Source organism: Podarcis gaigeae (assembly GCF_964106915.1).
Source record: "Podarcis gaigeae genome assembly, chromosome: 14".
Lineage (NCBI taxonomy): Eukaryota > Metazoa > Chordata > Lepidosauria > Squamata > Lacertidae > Podarcis > Podarcis gaigeae.
In genome coordinates this window covers 7,048,051-7,068,160 of record NC_139690.1, presented here as the reverse complement: position 1 = coordinate 7,068,160, position 20,110 = coordinate 7,048,051, and the positions used below count along the sequence as shown (strand labels likewise).

At 45.6% G+C, this 20,110-nt stretch overlaps 1 protein-coding gene across 1 annotated transcript in view; it reads right to left on the bottom strand.

The window, feature by feature from the left end:
- WDR72 (WD repeat domain 72) overlaps positions 1-20,110 on the bottom strand; it is a 73,192-nt gene that overhangs the window by 7,713 nt on the left and 45,369 nt on the right. Inside the window, exons 17-19 of the mRNA XM_083712983.1 lie at positions 17,645-17,727; positions 16,395-16,551; positions 156-251 (exon numbers count right to left, since the gene is read on the bottom strand). Coding sequence (XP_083569109.1) covers positions 156-251; positions 16,395-16,551; positions 17,645-17,727 — 336 coding nt within the window. The remainder of the gene's footprint in view (positions 1-155; positions 252-16,394; positions 16,552-17,644; positions 17,728-20,110) is intronic.

The following is a 20,110-nucleotide window of genomic DNA, read 5'->3' as shown; positions in this document are numbered from 1 at the left end:
CCCTGCCTGGACCTGGATGAAAGGGGCTCCAGATTCTTCAGAGACAATTGGCCAGATGCAGGCACTGTCCCAAAGGAAAGCACATTGCCTTGACCCCTCTGCCTTGCCTGCTTTCTCACACGGCTGCACCAGGCAAGCACCTGGGATTCTCTCACCTGGATTTTCCGACTCTTCCAAGACCTGCCTCTCAGCGGTGTCTTTTCCTTCTTGGAGGTCTGCAGGTGTTGTGCAGTTGTCACAACTGGTGGCAGCTAAAAGAAAAAAGAGAAGAACAGTAACACTCTAGCTAACTTTCTTTCAGCTGCTCTGTCTATGCCGAGGTCACATTTTCTTAGTTTGGATACTAAGCCCTCCCAATCCCAAATGTCTTAAGATTTAACAAAATAAATGGGAATGTATGTCAAACCAGAAATGAAACAAATATGAAACCCTTCCTCTTCCTTCTCTTTCCCAGTATCTGCACCCAGCACAACTGTTTTCCCCAGTCACTGATACGCTCTAAGAACTGAGCCAGCTTTTAGGAATAAGAACTTCTGGGGCAATAGAGAAAGAAGCACCGCAGTGGAGGAGGTGCCCAACAATTTGCAGGGAAATTCGTGGGGGAACCTGGGAGAAGGCAACATTCATAGCCTCTAGTGCATATATACCAACATATATTGTACGGGAAACAAACAAGATGAGAAAGAAATCCTAACATCTACATCTCTATACCGTGGTACCTTGATTCTAAAACTTAATCCATTCCAGAAGTCCATTCCAAAACCAAAGCGTTCCAAAACCAAGGCACGCTTTCCCATAGAAAGTAATGCAAAATTGATTAATCTATTCCAGACTTTTAAAAACAACCCCAAAAACAGCAATTTAACTTGAATTTTACTATCTAACAAGATCTAAAATGAAAGCAATAAACAATATACTGCAGTCACACAATCAATCAACTGGGTTCCACACAGTCACACACACACACACACACACACACACACACACAAAGAGCCACAAAAATGCAAAATAAATAGCAAAAACAGACAGACCTCAGCATAACACTCAAAGCAGAGCATGTTTGACTTCTGAAAAAAGTTCGCAAACTGGAAAACTTACTTCCAGGTTTGCAGTATTTGAGTTCCAAGTTGTCTGAGAACCAAGGCGTTTGAGAACCAAGGTACCACTGTATAAACTTTTTGCTGGCCTGCTGTCACACTGTGATAATAGTCTGAGCTGCCAAGGGGAGCAAGAGGCACATGGACTAAGCTGAGGTTCGGAAGACTGTCCTTCCAGGAATCCACCTCAGAGCCTGAATGGGTCACCTCAGGAGAAGGAGGAGAGGAGGGGGAGGGTAAATCTCATTGTTTTGCTGCTCTTAGCAGATCATAATTCTATTCAGGCTGCAACACAGCTAAGCACACCTTTTGAAAGTCAGGAGCATTTGGTAAACAGGCAAATCTATCTTAGACTAGTGAAAGCATTCAGAAGCTTCTGGGAACAAAGTGAATAAATATAATTGTAAATTAGCAAGCACGGCTTATCACTTGTAGCTATAACTTAATTTAAGTTGTGTTACAAGCTCAGCAAGACTTCTGAGCAGCTTCAAATCTAATTCGTCAAAACCATTTTCCCACCAAAGCTTGCAAGAAAAGCATTAATGAAGTCTAGAGTGATTGTGTTCATTTTGACTTCTCTGCGAGGGAACAGAATGCAAATATTCCCAGGTGAAACCTGCTCAAGGTTGCTCCACATCTCCAGAGGAACTCAATAGCTGCACTGTGTCATTTGAGAGATGCTGAAAGCCTCATGCAGTGGCACAGATCAAAGGACGGCTGGGAAATCACAGCTGGAAGTGACCTGTAAGGCTCTTCTGGTCCGTGGCTCAGTCCTGGTACTGGGGCACTTGGTAATCTGGTGGTGTAGTTTTTAAAAGGTAGGGAGGTTACAGAAATGTAGAGTTGGGGTCTGATGTGTAGTAAGCTCTTGCTGTTATACTGATTAAATGTCAGCGTCTTCATTACAATTTTTGGAGAGCAGATTAAAGAATTAATTCCAGAGGCCCTGAAATTAGGACTCTGAAGTGAGTAGAGCACCATATGGCAGTGGGGAATATCTCTTAGAGACACCGACATAGATGGGGTCAGCCAGGAGACTAGTGTCAACAGTTAGCAAGGGCAGAGCAGCAAACACCAATAGGCACTCTGTGTAATTTCCAGAGAGCAAGATGACCTTTCTTCCTCCTTATGGATACAAAGACCATATCTGACAGCTGCACATGGCCTGAATGAAGTCAGAGAGATAGAAGAGGAGAAGGGGAGCATGTTAACCCCTTATTAGACACCCACTGCAGTTAGGAAGTGACACATGATTCCGAGAAGGCTGAATTCGAGCCTTGGTTACCTATGTCTATAACATGGGATTAATGTGACACCAAAACACCTCATGTATGTTCTATATAAAGCAAGTATGACAAAGTCACCAGCACCCCTACCTCCTGAGAACGCATGTCACCAGGAGGTAGTTCCATGAAGCCAGACCCCCGACTGCCCTTCACCACTGCCATCCACAGATGCCAGGGGCGCAAGCTCCAAAGCCATATAATGCCACATCCCCACTCATGTTGGTGCAGTCAAAAGCCCCCAAAGCAGCCTTTCTCAACCTGTGGGTCCCCAGATGTTGTTAAACTACAACTCCCATCACCCCAAGCTAGCAAGGCCGGAGCTCAGGGATGATGGGAGTTGTAGTCCAACAACATCTGGGAACCCACAGGTTGAGAACCGCTGCCCTAAAGCAATCAGGTCCCTTTTAAGATTAATAGAGACCATACTGGGGCCATAAGCCAAAACCTTCCTTTGGGCTCAGTTTAGCTAGAGCTCTCCATGGTGCTGATAAGTACTTCTCTGCTCTGTGTGTTTGAGACCTAGCATTCCACTATGATCTGACTACACATTTTGGAGTACAAGACACCTGTCCACTGACTTGCTTTTCTGGACTCTGGCTCTGCTCATTAGACCCTGGATGGATTTGGCTTCTCTGGAACCAGGGCCCAGCTGTGCCCCCCAACCAACCCCCCCAGCATGGTCTTCTGCCTGAAACAGGACACTGGAGTGCAAGTGTAATCTGTAAATGAAATTTAAATGATAGCAGTAAATGGCTAAAGGAATGACTCACAGGATCCCGAAGGCAATAATCAAAGGAAGTTCCAGCTGAGGCTTTGCTGGCACCGTATCATCCCAGGCCAATGGCATTGCCTGGGCAATGGAGACTGCAAAATGGAGGAAGGTCCATGCCAATTATGCCTGAAGCACAATCCAGATCTATGTAACACATTAAATTTTGAGCCCATTTGATTGGGAGAGGCTGAGGGACCCCTTAGGTCTTATTCAATTCTTAAGGAGGGGTCTTATATATTTACCCCTTCAACGTGCTCAGGCATACCGTCCAGTGATCCCTCTTCCCAGAGCAACCCTGTAGGTAAGATAAGATGACTGGCCAACCAACCCAAAACCACACTGGGAGCTTCACAAGTGGGGATTTGAACCCAGCTCTCCCCAGTTCAATTCTGATCCTCCAGCCACAACACCACACAGCTGATCCAGTTGCAACTGATGACCCTACTGTGGATCGGGTGGCAGTTCCCCCTAGATTTCAAGAGAAGACGACTTGTTCATTAGGGAAGTACAGATTTTCTGACAGCCATTGTACTCCTAAGAGGAAGCAGCTGCTCCTCTCATTAAGGGTGGTTAGTTGGACTCTGGCACCTACAAAATGCAAAAGGGACAAGAAACAGCTCTCCTAATTAAGGCTTTGTAATGAATTTGAAACTGGAATTGTTTTATTTTAAATATATGTTACCTACTGCATATGTAACTTTGAGGTGTTGTACAGGAAGTGATTCATGCATGAAAATAAATAAACAGAGCAACTAAAGCCAAACTCACTTTTTTGGCCTGCAAATGTGGGCAAAGTGGAGCACAATTAATAGATACGTTTGCAGTTTAAAAAACAACAACAGTGGCAGCACAAGCTGCTGAAAAACTGGGATGATGAAGGGGCCTCGGTGTGAGCCTTCTTCGCATGCTTATGTTATCTGTCTGCTGCCCTAAGCTCTGCAAAACTGTTGGGATCATCTCCTCAGATTAGAGGCTCTAGCTCCAAGATGTTTTAGCAGCTCCCAATCCAATTAAACAGAAGTTAAATATACAGAAGGGTCTATTGAGCCCAATCATCTCCATTTTTTTAAAACTGAAAAACCATGTAATTGTAGGTTATACAAGAACTTAATCTGACTTAAAACCTAATATCAACCTGCTGCTTTATAAGTGCACTTGGTTAAGCTGGCTTGTGATACTGGTGTGCTCAGTTTGGGGGTCGTCATTATCCTTTATTAAGTTACTTGTAATCCTAAAAGCCTATGACTGGGTCTAGATTTTTGGCAAAGATCCAGGGATTTCCCTTCTCAGAGAATGGGCTGATTGAACAGACCTCTATGGCAAGTCTGAAGTTTCTGAGTGAGCCACAGAGCAGAGTTTGATCAGCCAGCCCTGCCAGCTAAGGGGCCCCACCTTATGAGATCCTATTTGACCATCACATGACATGGGAGGGATGTGTGTGTCAGAATATGACTGGGTTTAACTGCCAACCTAGCAGTTCGAAAGCACGTCAAAGTGCAAGTAGATAAATAGGTACCATTCCGGCGGGAAGGTAAACGGCATTTCCGTGCACTGCTCTGGTTCGTCAGAAGCTGCTTAGCCCTGCTGGCCACATGACCCAGAAGCTGTACGCTGGCTCCCTCGGCCAATAAAGTGAGATGAGTGCCGCAACCCCAGAGTCGTCCACGACTGGACCTAGTGGTCAGGGGTCCCTTTACCCTTTTAAAATAATTTTCACCAAATCTCCTTCCAGCTTTGGAGAAACCCATTATGGAGGAGGGACTCTTTCAAATGCCAGGTATGCCTCAAAATGAACAAGGCATTTAAATGGTCTGGAGTGACTTGTTTAACAGCAGGAGTGTTATATTATGCACAGCCCTTGACTGCAGACTAAAATCATTTTCATTTGACATACTAAGTCTCATAATGAATTGGTGGCATTTAGGGAATAGAATACTTATTTGGTTTCAGTGCTCTTTTAAAAGAAGTCCCTACTTTATGTAAATGGCAATGTGATCTTTAATTCTACTGTCATCTGTGCTGGCAGGGTGGGGTGGGGAATATATATATGAACACACCAAAACAGCCTGGGGGTGTATTCAAAGGACATCAACAGCAAGCAGAATTACAGGACTGGAAACTTCTTTCCCTTTTTCCCACCCAAAACAAAGCTTTCAATACTGTTTCCGCAAGCAGGAGCTGATGCTGCTGGATTTATTTTGGGGGGGGGCAGGCTTTATGTGTTTTGGGGAGGCAGAACTGAATTATCTGTGACGCATTTGGTCAGTTAGTTAAGTATTTTATTTATTTACTTGGTTTAGGTGGGGCAGCTGCCCCCCTGCCACGTCCATGTGCTGGAAGCAGAGACCAACATTTCCCTGCCTTCCCAGCCAGAGCCCCTCCACCAACCACCTACCACCCCCACGAGCACACATTTTCTGGCCCTTAATATAGGCCCCAAGCAGAGTACGCCAAAGAAGAAAGAGAAGAAAACAAAGAAGAGAGATGACAACCAGAAAGAAAGAAAGAAAGAAAGAAAGAAAGAAAGAAAGAAAGAAAGAAAGAAAGAAGAGATAAAAAGAAACGAAACAGGAAGTAGAAAGGAAAGCGAGAGAGGAAAAAAGAAGAGGAAAAAGAGAAAAGGGAAAGAAACAATAAAGAAAGATAAAAAGGACTTTTTCCATCTGCCAGTTACTTAAAAAAAAGAACAAAATATTTAAGACATTCAGTCCATGATAACATCTACCTTCTCTACTTTCTGTTAAACCATGCTTATTTTAAGTGTCTCAAAATCATTTGATTCCTCTCTGGCTTTTGACACCAGTTTCAGGGCAAACCCATTTAGTTATTGTTTGCCCTCCCAAGGACCCAGGGAGGCAGGCCAGGACCAGTATTTTCCAGGACTGATGAGGAACTGAACCACAGAGAGCTGGGATGGAGCTGGAGGGAGGGAAGGAGGGAGAGAGCAAGAGAGCACTTGCGAGACTGCCTTATAGATGAAGATCATTGCCCCCGCCCCCAGCTTGGGCAACTTAAGCTGCTCCCAAATGCCCTGATTTTGTCTCCATTCATCCACCGTGTTGCAAAGGGATTTGATCCAATTCATTTGGCTGTTAATGCAGCTGACTTGACAACTAGCCTCCTGTTAATTCTGGTGAAGAGGCAGATGTGTTGAGACCAGGCAGCGATCTCTCCCAAATCAGCATGAGACAGCAGGCTGTGACATCAGGAATTGATTTTATTGTAATTGCCAGAACCCAAGAAAGGCCTACGGAGATGGGGAACGGGACATATGATCCAAAAACTAGGGTGGGGAGCTAGTGGTCTTCTAGATGTTGTTGGACCTCCATCACCCACAGCAGTCAGCAAGGGCCATGGTCAGGGAGGAGGATGGGAGGTGTAGTTCAACAACAGGTGCCACAACACAGCATTTAAATTAATGTCAAACTTGAGGCCAGCCCAAGATATTTTGCTTCCTCTAGCAAATGGGGCCTCCATCTCAAGTCAAGGTGAATATGCTGAACACGAGTCAAATTATTTTAGAACCTGATGCAGAAAACCCAACAGGCTCTTCTCTTTCTCCCTGACAATAAAATTACAATAATAAATGGAATAATCAATAATTTGCTGTCTTTTCATAATATGCCAAATCAGCTGCCTGAGGCAGTCACCTTATTCTGCCTAATAGTACAGCTGTCTCTGTGCAAGTGGTTCATAAGAAGAGCCGTATAAACATGCAAACGTACGTATCTCATGAAGCGAGCTGTAGTCCAAAAAGCTTACACCATAATCAATGGGTTAGTCTTTAAGGTGCCACAAGACTCTTGGTTGTTCATCAGACTTATGAGCTGTATGCAATAAGATTAGCCTCACAAGCAGACAGAGCAGGGATCTATGTTGAGGATCAGAGCAATCAGCATGAGACTTCCATCTGATTCAAACTGAGAGCTCTCTTTGAGTTTTGTCAAAAGCCAGAGGAGGCTTAAGCAGCTGTCATCTGCAAAATGTCATCATAGTGCATCATCATAGGGACACTGCGGTGGTCAACTGCCACAACCATCAGTGTCAAACAGTAAAACTTCAGACCATGAAGCTCTGCAAAGACTCGGACTTGATCTATAACTACAAACTATCTATCATCTCTATCAATCTACTGAATCACTCAGTAGATTTGCAGGTGAAGCAATACACAGACTCCATGGCGCTGCAATTATTTTCAAAATACTGTACATATTTGGCAAGATGTATAAATCATTGTGCAAGAATCTTCAGGTTACTGTGCCTATGAGTAGGTACATACAAGTAGACACACATTTAGAGCAGTGATAAAAGAATCAATCGCACAAGAAACCAGCATTTGGTTACAGTTCCTCCAACCAACCAGAAGACACCCCACCTCATTTGGCCTAGTGGAGAAAAGGTCAGAAAGCAATTTTGAATAATAAACGAGACCTTCTGACCTCCTGACCCAAGTCTGGCAGGGTCAGTGGCAGCCCTTTTCACCAAATGCTGATGGCAGAGACACAGACAGCTCCACTAATGAGCTCCTGGATAGAGCAATTGCCAATCTGGAGGTCACTGGCCTGCTGCTTCACAGGAAGGGGAAAGTGATGCTCTATTTGCCTGAAAGTGGAAGCCAAGGGGCTCAAGGAAACCCAGAATGGAGTTGTTCCTCCTAAGGCCAATCCCAGTGTGGGCATGATCTCATGAGGAGGTAGCACATCACCAGGTCCACTGGAGAAAGACCACCAGCACAAATCTGCAATGCTGCCTTAGCTCCCACTCAGTGTAATGGACTGGCCAGATGCAAAGGAATGGTGGAAGGCACCAGTGGGGGAACCCCGAGAGAAGAAGGCTCAGAGCCTGGGGACTGGTAATTGGATGATGATTAGTGGTCAGAGCCAGAAGACTGGGAGGTGTTGGTGTTGGAAGAGGTAACTGGGTTTAGTGAGCAGGGAGAGGCTGTGGCAGAAGAAGTGCAGAAGCAGAAGTGGAAGCAGAAGAGGAGAGAGGCCAAGAGGCAGAGATGAGTCAGGCTGGTGAAGATGCCAGGGTGTCTCCCTCTCCTGCTACAACAAGCTCCTCTTCCCCCTGGTCTCCCAGGACCAGGAGAGGTGTGAAGTGGAAAAAGAAAAGACAGGGGCCTGTGTAGTCTCTGATTGCCTGGGAAGATTTAGTCAGCTGTGGGAATGTGAGGAACTTTGGTCTCCACAACTGCCTTGTAGGCGCAGGACCTACCAAGAAGAGTTGCTGAGCTCATTAAGCCTGGCACCCATGAGCAGGCTTTGTTTCTTCTAATAGAAGTAACTTCACTTACTCAGTGTGATTTTTGCTGGTTGGCTCCTTGATACTCAGCCTCATCATCCCACATGCGTCAGGAAGAGACCAACAGGCTGTTTCTGATCTGCTTGTGTTGGGTCAGACCCAGGGATCAGCTAGAAACCTCAGGGAAGCCCAGCACTACAGCAGAATGGAAATAGCTTCATCCACAACCACACATACCATATTAGTCTCCAGCCAAATATTAAGCATTGAATTGTCTCAGCACCTGTAATTTCTATCTGTATAATTACCAGTGGCGTAGCGTGGGGGGTGCAGGGGGCGCACCGGGCGCAACATCTGGGGGTTAGGGGTGCAAATCCACAGGTTAGGGGGCGCAAATCCACGGGTTAGGGGGCACAAATTACTTGCCTTGCCCCGGGTGCTGACAACCCATGCTACACCACTGATAATCACTGTGATTAATAGCCCAAAGTTGTCCATCTAGTTCAGCACCCTGCTTCTTCCTATAGCAGCCAGAGGCCCCAATGGGAGCCCCACAAAGATATGAGGGCAACAGGCCCCCTCCTATTGTTTCCCCTTCAGAAAATGTCATTCAGTGGCACACACATCTCATGAGCCAAGATGTCCCATCCATGTAGTCATAACGGACCTCTTGTATGAACTTGTCTAATTCCCTTTTCAAAGCCACCTGACCTTGTGGCCGTAGACACACCATGTGGCAGTGCATGGATGAGTGTGAAGATTGACAAAAGTGACACTCCTCTCTGCCCACTGTTTATGCACCATGCCTGATTTTACAGCCTTCTACCATGTCCTCTCTTAGTTGCTCTGTTTTCTAAACCCAAAAATCCCCAAACGCTTTGGCCTTCCCTGCTACAGCAGATGCTCCAGCTTCCCATAGAGGAGAGGATTTTCTAAATGCAGATTTTCAAACTAGAACAACCACTATATTTTAAAAGTTCCCTGTCTCCTTACTATGGAACCCTTAAGCCTCATTAAAGCCTCATTTGTAGCAGTTTGCTTTCCCCTTGTGGTTTAGGTCATTTGTGCACACCCCCAGCCCGCAAGAGTTCTGGTTCTTTTCCAGATTTCTGACCTTCTTGAATCTGAAGCCAAGCGCATTTGCAGACAGCTGCAACACGAGAGCCTCCTCGTCCTCCCCTGCCATTGACCTTCAACCTGATCTGAAAGAGCCACCTTCTCTCTGAGAGAGAAGTTATTCATTTACTGTAATAGCCTCCTGAGCAATGGCTGGCAATTGTGCCCAGATGGGATTCTGTGGGGCTTCCAGCTCCGGAACCAGCAGGAGGCTGCAGTTGGATCAGCTGGGGCTGCAAAAGTCGATCTTTAAAAATATGACTGGTGTGTGAAATTAAAGGAAAAGGGTGTGTGTTTCAGTGCAAGCAGGGCGGGAGGAGGGATTAAAAACAACAGTTCCTATCATTTTGCCTGCGTCTATTCTCCACTTACTGTTCCTAAGCGGAAATCTAATCTTCTCTGTTGGGGACAAATGGGGAATCTGCAGTGCAGCTTTTCCGCTGGGCCAGATATATAAATGCGGCGGCTCTTTCATTCAAAAGTGCAAAGAAATGAAATAGACTGGATGGGAGGAAAGGAAGCACCAGCTCTGCAAAGCCGAGCTGCAGGTGGCGATGGAGGAGACAGTTTGTGAGGCATGGAGGGCATTTATCACAACCCCTAGACAAGTTATTGAGCTGTCTGTGAAAAACAGGAAGAGTTCTCGCAGAAGGCAGTGGCTGAGGCCCTTGATTGATAGAGTGAGATGATGCAAAGCTGTCTGATGGCCTCTCTGTGAAATAACGCAGAGGAACTCAAGGTCTTTCTTGACAATCCCTGACCACAGATGAACAGCTACTTTATTACAGCGCAGGGAAAGGTTGCACCTTGCTCCAGACTCAACCACCTGCCGATGCACACAGTTAACTTCGCCAACAACCCCCTGTGCGTTTAAGGGGTCTGCAGACTTCGTAGGATTTAAAGGGACAGCAGATTGTGTTAGTTCAAAGGTGGGATTCTTCCCCCTCCCATGCAACGAAAGTACCGGTAACTGGAAATAATATAGTCAATCCGTACTATGCTGTTCTGGGACCAGGCAAGAATATCGGGGAGCTGTGCTTACACCTTCTGAAACCCTGACATTGTCAGCCTCTATGAAACGCAGGGTTTTTATTTGTCTTTAAGCCATTTTACAATACCGTGGTACCTCAGGTTAAGTACTTAATTCGTTCCGGAGGTCTGTACTTAACCTGAAACTGTTCTTAACCTGAAGCACCACTTTAGCTAATGGGGCCTCCTGCTGCTGCCGCGCCGCAGGAGCATGATTTCTGTTCTCATCCTGAAGCAAAGTTCTTAACCTGAAGCACAATTTCTGGGTTAGCAGAGTCTGTAACCTGAAGCGTATGTAACCTGAAGCGTATGTAACCGAGGTACCACTGTAGAGAGTGATACCTGGGGGACACCATAAAGGGATATTCCAAGACAGAGGTGAATCTCAAGTTTCTGTGCTGCAGCTCCAGTGGCATTGATTTCAGGAACTCCTCCCAAGCCACTTTGGATGTTGTGGGGCATGTCTTCTTGGGGGGGTGTGGCTCTTTTTGCTAACTCCACTCCACTTGGTGGGGGTCAAGGGGGCTGCATCAGGCCTCCAGACTAGACCCCTATTTTAGAGTAATGGCTCTGTGAGCAAGTCAAGTCCTTGACTGGCGTATCTCTTAGCACACACTGTTGTCCCTTTTGCAGACTGTTTGGTGTATGAAAGAGCAAACTTAAGCAAGCAGCCTCTCCAGCCACTTAGGGATGGATGCAAGAGAAGACTGAACATTCTGGCACCTGAGCCATCTCAGTCCAGCTCAAATGACAGGAGCAGCCACTCTACAGTTCACAGGTTTTAAAAATATTAGCCACTGAATTACAGTTTTATGGTTGGGTTCCTAACACAGCCAAGTTGATGTTTAAGTGAAAGGATCAGAAACGATACTTTCTGGTGACTGCAGCAATTTATGGCTGGCAATTTTAGCTAAGAGAATTCAACAAACAAGAATTTTAATGGGCTCTACCAGCTTGATTTTGGGAAACACAGGTGGACACAGCAGAGAAGGCACCTTAGCTGGCTGGCTGGCTTGCTGCTCCAGTGGGTTGTTGGCAAAGTTAACTGTGTGCATCAACGCGTGGGTGAGTCTCTTGGTGCCTCTTCTCATTCCTTGTTGCAGTGGACGAGGGTCACATCAAATCACCTTCCAAGCAGCTGAGCTGTCGCCTGCTTCAAGCTCTGTTCCTAGCTTCAGCTCCTCTGGCACAGAACCATTCTTAAAACCCATATACTGGAGAGCACAGCCATTTGGATCAGGCCCAAGGAAGAAGACCCCCAGTTTGACCTGGGAAGGAGAGGACGACTGGGAGCTTCTAAGAGAAATGGCACCATAAACTGCTGCTGTTATGCTCCTGCAAATGACTCATCCTTACAGTAATGGCTGAGAGGCAAGTGGGCTCCCCCAGGTAGGACCTGAAGCTGGCAATCCTAAACCGTTAGCTCAGCTCATGCTGGTTGTGGCACAGAGGAAAGGCATTCCCCTTCCAGGTGGATTCTAAAAAGGCAGTTTGTGATCTAGCAAAGGCAAAATGTCAGGGGGAGAGAGAGAAATGGATGAGGCTCAGCAGTGGAGACAGACAGAGGTTAGCTGTGGAAGGAGAGCAGCAGAGCTGAGGTACTGCAGAGGGAGCTTCCCATCTCCAGTTTCTGTTTGCTTGTTTGTAATTTATTTTTAGAGTTTCTAGCGGAATGGATTGATGGGTGCATTATGTGCAGCAGATATCAGGCCCACGTGGACAGATGCTTAGTTGAGGTTTTCAAAAATGCATGGAGTGCACGAAGCACAGATCTTGATGACCCCACCAAATGTCAGGTGGGCCAAAATCTGTGCGATGCTTTCAGATGCCACAACGCAACACCAGGTCCAGTCATGTTCGCTAGATGAAGGAACTAGAAGCAGCAAGTTCTGCAGCAAATCTAAGCATAAAAAGTTCAGGGCAACTTGGCTTCTTCTTCTCTTGCCCAGCCCCCATTGGGAGAAGATAGTAAGATAAGTGTAGGAAAGCAGGAAGGCCCCAAATACCCCCATAAGACCTCAGCTCCAGCTTTTAGTTATTTCTTCTCTACCCTTGTGCTTGATTCAGAAAGCACAACCAGTGCAAATTGCAGCAGCTTCTGGGAATGGGGCACCTAGCTTTACCCATCAGCGTTGAAAGTTCTATTAGCTACTGTAATGGTTCTAGGGGATGCAACACCTGGCTGGGTTGCCCGAGTGAACCTTTTCTGTCCGGACAGCCACTCACCCGTGGCTGTCTCAATCACTGGCAGCATCCGTCAGTGGGTGTTTCTTGAACTTCTTCCAGCAAAGAAGCTCTTTGACGCCTAGTCTCCTCCTACTCTCCCTGCGCGGAAGCCTTCTGCACAAGGAGGGCGTAGGCAGCGGAGGACCCTTACTGTCCCCGCTGGTCCCTGGCAAGGAGTCATGGGACCGCCTCGCCGATTCCCCCATCTGCCCCCCTTCTCCACTGGTGCTACGCTGATTCTCTTCCCCAGAAGATGGGCTGCCTCTCCCCATCCCGGAACGCTCTCTGGGACCCCTCCGTAGCCCGCTCTCTCCTCCAGCCCTGATGGCAGTTCCCTGACAGCTACTGAGCCAAGTTCAAGGTTTAGTTCTCAACATTTAAAGCCCCATTTGGGACCAGGATACTTAGTACAGACCAAGCCAGTCTCTAAGATCTTCCCAAGAGGATAGTCCTTGGTGGACTGCCACTTGCTGACGATGTGTAAGTGAGCCTCTGGAATGCCCTCCATCAGGTAGTTTGTGAGACAGTCACAGTAACAACTTTTCAATGCCTCTTAAAAACTTAGGTTTATCTAGGTCCATGTTTCCCAAAGTGGGTAGTAGCCTTGGGTGCAATTGGGGGGGGGGCATTGCATAAAAATAAGGGTGGTTGGGATCACCAAAGAATTGATGCTTTTGAATTATGGTGCTGGAGGAGACTGCAAGAAGATCAAACCTATCCATTCTGAAGGAAATCAGCCCTGAGTGTTCACTGGAAGGACAGATCCTGAAGCTGAGGCTCCAATACTTTGGCCACCTCATGAGAAGAGAAGACTCCCTGGAAAAGACCCTGATGTTGGGAAAGATGGAGAGCACAAGGAGAAGGGGACGACACAGGACGAGATGGTGAGACAGTGTTCTCGAAGCTACCAGCATGAGTTTGACCAAACTGCAGGAGGCAGTGGAAGACAGGAGTGCCTGACGTGCTCTGGTCCATGGGGTCACGAAGAGTTGGACACGACTAAACGATTAAACAACAACAATAACAGTGTTATTTGTATGAGAGAGTTGTGTTTTGTTTTTACCAAGTTTCATTGAATGTTGTGTGTTTATTGTTTTGTTACATCAGGTGGGATAATTTTAATAAATAAATAATAGCTATCGGGATCATTCATCTTTCCCCCAAACCACCCACCAGAGATGGAGAGCGGATGACGCCACCTTTTACAATGGCACTTCCTGTGCCTTGGCATCCAAAGTGTTGCTGCTTCCGTGTGGAGTTTCAACAATATCCTAGCAGAACCGTATCCTTTCTAATGTTTTGGATGAGCCTGGTATGGCGCCTGCACAATTGGATTTTGTGTAAAAATACACAACAAATCTGATTTCTGTTGCATTAAGGAGTTATGTCTGGTAAAATATATGAAGCAAAGAATGAAATAAGCTGCAGTTCTACAGAGTCTTCCATTTTGCTTCCTTCAATACTTGACCACTAATATTAGAGAATATTGGATCAAGGTACAGTTTTAAGTGAATGTCTATGAGATGATACAGTAGCCAAGTTAAACCACAGGTTGGATGATAAAATACAAAATTGAGTTGTGTTCCTTTACAGGAAAGGGCTGTAATATGAAACAAGGGTGTAATGTCTTTCAGTGATGCATATTCCACAAGAGGAGGAGGAGGAGAAATGTGCTGGCAGGGACCTCTACCGAGGTAGTTCAAGCGCACAGTACTTCCATGGAACAATCATGGCTAAGGACCATTGTCAAGCTGTTTCTTTCTCTGTGAATTTGCCAAATCCCTTCTTTAGAGCCACTGAAGTAAAGTGGCCTTCACCACTTCTGGTGGCAGGAGAAATCTCACACCTCAGCTGCTCAGAATACTCCGCCTCTATTCTGCCACATCCCCTTTCTGTAGCCAAGGAAGAACCTGAGAGTGAACACAGATATTCACCTCCGCATAAGAAGATTGGCAGGCCATGGCTCAGTGCAGGAATGACAGTGGCCCAGGTCCCTCCTAGTCACCTTTTCTGTTAGGACATTAGCCACAGGGGGAGGGGGCACCGTTTGCCTAAAATGGGAGGGTACTTATAGGTGAGGCTTGTGGATTTCATTAAGGTCCCCTTGAGCTCTGGCTTGAATCAGCTTGGCTAATGAGAACTTACAGCACCTAGACAGGGTTCTTTTAACATACCAGTGTTGACTCGGTAACTGAAGACAGAGTCATGCCAATTGGCCCAGTTGGGTTTCGTGCAAAGACCAAATGGCAGATGAAAGGATCACCTTATGACTGAAAACATACAACATGGATCCCTCTCCAGCCTTGGTACAAAAATAGCTAAGGATGGGAAAGGAAGAGATTCCAGGAAAAAAGGAAATATATATTTCAACAAGTTTTTTCTAATGTATTAGCATATATCTGTCTTTGTGAACAACAAACTGCCCACTTCTTGCTGAGATTCAGCTGTCAACACCTTTCTTTCCAAGTGGGTTGACGCAAGACGCTCTTCTTGAATTGTGCCTTCCAGAGTTCACAATGCACCACAACTTCCTAAATATTCGAACCAAACAACCTTCTAGTAAACGCAGGTTACACATGGTGAACTGTGACTCCATGAATGCTCAGGGGTCCCACACTGATGTAACCTGCACCGGGGGGAACCTGACTTGACAAATATTATTTTCTTTTTATTTTATTTTTTGGTAGCTGTTTTTGTCTCTTTTAAAATTTACATTAGTTTTCTATATCTTATGGTATTATGACTAGTAAAAATCTTAATACCAAAATATTGGTGTAGAATGGGGACAGGAGAGGGGACCCCATTGTAAAACAAAAGATAATCCCACATGCATGTCCATATTAGCACAACTGAAACTATCAACCGTGTTCTTTATGGCTGAAAATTTTTAACTTTTCTTAGATTCCTGGAACAAACGTGCTAGCCACAAATCTTCATGACAGACACATGCACACCACGAGATTATGAATTAGCTATGACAGAGAAGACTCACTAATAGGATTGGATGTAAACTTCAGGTCACTTAATTTTAAGGCTCAGCTAATGGCCTAAAGAAAATTGGATATCATCTCATAACATAAATTCTGAATCAGACTTTCCTGCCCATCAACAGGAACACCATTAAAAGTAACAGCAACTAGGCCCACTGTAAAATGAAATGATGCAGCTGTAAAACTAATTTCCACAATGAGGATTATTCTACCACCAAAGCATAAAAACTCCACATTTCATAGTATGAAGTTATAAAATTGGAGCAGCAACATTTTTAGTATAAGTCTGATCTCATTGATAAAAGATAAATCTGAAAACATCTGCTCATTTCCATATAATTTGTTGTTCACTAATGTTATCTATAAAATGGCATGCATCAATTGTTTGCAATCGTATTTCCAATATACACAAGAATGAAATAATAGAAGCATTTTGAACATTTACACAAAGCAACACCCTTTCCCCTCCACGCCTTAAATATGGAGATGATGAACAGGAATAGTAGCAGCAACTACCTGAGGGAGATCTGCAGCAGCAAGAACTCTGGGATGGAGAACCCTGGTCTTATCTCAGAAATTAAACGTTTCTCCATCCACCTTAACCTGCCCTCACACCAACAGATGAGACACTTACCCAGCAAGGGGTGGCTCTTTATTATCTCTGGCTCCTCAGTCCTTTGCTCCTCCACTTTGGCACTTGCTTGCCCATGACCGTTGGCCAAGGTCTTCCGACGGTTTCTCAGGCCCTGCCAAACTTCAGCCAGCAGAGCAGCCTGAATGGCTTCAGTCATCTGTCAGAGATGCAGGCTGTCAGTGAGGGGGATGTTAGGCTGTCCTGCCCCAAGCCCAGGCCTCCTTCCCCCCGCCCCTCTTCTCCCAAACACTGCTTCAGGGAGGGGGCAATGAGCAGGGAAGGCCTACTTACTTACCTATGCTTCTGAGCACCTATGCAAGGATGCTCAGTGCAGAGGAAAGGCAAAGCTAGGCTGACCCTTTGCCCTGCTGCATTGCTCTATCAGTGGCAACTGGCTTCATGATAGGAGGGGGTGAAGAAGAGGGGCCTGGGGGTGCTAAAGCTAGGTGGGGTTGAGGAGGTGACCAGAACCTCTCCTGCCCATCAGACTGGAGAGGCTGAGAACTTTTCAACCACTTGTCACATACACAGCAGCCAGTTCCTGATATTCTTTGACTTTGAACAGTCAAAAAGAAAAGAAAAAACTGACACATCAGACGGATGGCTAGGCCAAAACTTTCCCCTAGATGCATCACCTTTTTATATGCAAAGCGCTATTTCAGATGTTTGCATGGTCGTCCATATCAGATAATTTCTATACATGCAGAACTAACACAATATGCGAAAGGTTCAGGGCCAGCCTATTCCCTGACACGATCGTCTTACACATGTGTAGGGCAATCACTGGAAATCCGACAGGTCAGCAACAAATATGTCACATGGAGTTTCTGCTCATGGTTTCAGCAGGCTGTGTCTGTGTTGGTGAACTGGTCCTGAATCAAGGCAGAGACCTGGAGGCTGTGGGGCCTTCCTGATTCCCCCAGATCTGCAAAAGCTGCTTTGGTCTGGATTCCCTTGTGCACATGAGCTGAGCTTGCCTAGATGCCAAGGTGCTCCTGCAGGACACACTGTGCTGACGAGGAAGGTAATCCTGGCTGGATTTCGGCACCAAATGCATCACCAACAGATAACCGACTGTGGGCTTCTCTGGCACACCAAATGTCTCAGCTACCATATATTGTGCCCCATGCCAGCGGTCTGCAATGGATTGCCACCACCTGTCCAAGGTCTCTTTGCACTTTGTTGCTTCAAGGAAGCCTACACAATAGTTCTCAATGGTTCTCAATGGCAGAAGAGCACCCATTTCCTACCTCTATGGATTGGTCTCTCCAAGAAGAAATAAGTTTGACAAGTGAACTGTTCTCTGGTTCATGGACAGGAAACCCCAATATGTCTGAAAATAGAGGAAACACTCTTAGTCAGGCTGCATCCAGTTGAAGTATAACAATGCACCAGGCCTTTAAAACAGAACCACTTGTCTTGAAGGCCTTGTAAAAGATGGTGGCAGTTTAAGAAAAGAAGTTTCATGAAGCATTTGCAACTAAACAGGAAGCTTGTACACAAGTTAACAATCCTGGTATTGTTGACTACCTCTGAACTTTCTGTTTGCAATATACAGCCCACTTAAATTTAATCCACTTGACCATACACATATCAAATCACATGTAACTGAAGTTCCGGATTCCTCAGTTTTGATTTCCAAGGTCCCTCCCCTGAAGAAAATCCATCCTGGGGTGTAATGTAATATGCCCTACGGTCTCCAGTTTACTTACATAACATCAGCGTAGGAGAGTATCTATTTCTCCCAGCTTTAAAAAAACCAATACCTTATTTTTAGTCTTGGTTACCAATGGCTATTTTTCTTATCAGTAAAGAATTAAGGATATAGCTAAATTACCCATAAATCACCCACATATGAGCTATATAAAGCTAAACGGAAAAAGAGCAGTAAGGAATATCTTGAGGATGCTGGAACTGCTAATGGAGCTGGTACAGAAAATGGGAGAAGTTGGTGTGGGGAGAAGCAAAGCGGGGCTGTGACTTAATGGCGGGGCAGAGGCCCCACGCAGGCAGAAGGCTCCATCCTCACATACCCTCCAAGTGTCCCAATTTCCTAGGGATAGTCCTGGAATTACAGAAGCCATCCCGGTTTCTGATTTGATCCTGGAATGTCCTGGTTTTCCTTTTTCCTTCCCTCTATGTCTCGGAGAACAATTTTTATTTTGATTTATTTTTTATTGGGTTTTTTCATAACAAACAATATAAAATAAACATCAATATCACAGTGTGGGATTTCTCCAATCCCTTGATTTCCCTCTACCCTCTCCATGGTTCAATTATATTTATTATTCATTCTTGCATGTCCAGATCTTATTTTCCATCTATATTCTTGGAGAAAAATTAAAAGTGGTGTGTGTGTGTGTGTGTAGGGGCAAAATTGGAGTCCTGTTTATAGGGGAAATAAAATCCCTGCACCAAATGAAGGAAATGGTGAATCCCTTCCTTTAGTTTTGAAGGAAAAGGTCACCGGTTCACTTTAAATTCTCTAATTGCAATGCTACTGTAGGCACAGTGGGACACAGGTGGCGCTGTGGGTTAAAGCCTCAGCGCCTAGGACTTGCCGATTGAAAGGTCGGCGGTTCAAATCCCTGCGGCGGGGTGCGCTCCCGCTGCTCGGTCCCAGCGCCTGCCAACCTAGCAGTTCGAAAGCACCTCCGGGTGCAAGTAGATAAATAGGGACCGCTTACCAGCGGGAAGGTAAACGGCGTTTCCGTGTGCAGCTCTGGCTCGCCAGATGCAGCTTTGTCACGCTGGCCACGTGACCCGGAAGTGTCTCCGGACAGCGCTGGCCCCTGGCCTCTTAAGTGAGATGGGCGCACAACCCCAGAGTCTGTCAAGACTGGCCCGTACGGGCAGGGGTACCTTTACCTTTACCTTTAATTAGACAACTGGTGTGGGTGATCATTGTCCTTCAAGAAACCTGCATGGCTCTTGGGTCTGGCCATTTACTAGGAAACACCTGGAATGTTAATTCCTTTATTGTAAATGCTCAGAAGGAAGTCCCACTGTATTCAATGGCGCTTACTCTGGGTAAAAACTGAGCAGCTTTGTTCCTGGGCCCTATCAGACAACCAGCTTCCAACTTTCATATCCAGCATCATTTTGGAGGAAGGGGACTGGTTATTTAAAGGATTCCACATCTGACTATAATTTATATAATTTATACATCTGACTATAATTTATAATTTAGGATGTGATGTAGGCCTTATGCATTTCCTTAAGGAATCTGGCACCTGCCTGTCCACTCCTGAAATTTCTTCCGCTGTTTATAACAACAAATGAATATTGACTTTTTGCAGGTCACATTGGGCAAACTCTCAAAAAGGGGAAGGTTGTTTCATTTAGCTCTGAGCCAAAGGTCTATGGGTATACTGAAAAATCAAACACATCTGACCAAGTTGATGCTACAATAAATATATTAGGTGCTACAAGACTCATTGTTAAAAGATATGAAGACAAAGACATGATCAGATTTCATGAGTTTATTGCATGCTGCTTCTGGGGTGAGATAAGCTGTTGCTTGTGAAATACAAAAAAACATCTTGTGGCCCATGCAGCTTCCAGGAACTGGGAGAAGTGAAACTGGCCAGCTTCTTCTTACATCAGCTGTATGTTTTTCTGCCTGCAACAGGTTATTCATAGGTTTATATGATCATGACATTAAAGCAGGGGTCAGCAAACTTTTTCCGCAGGGGGCCAGTCCACTGTCCCTCAGA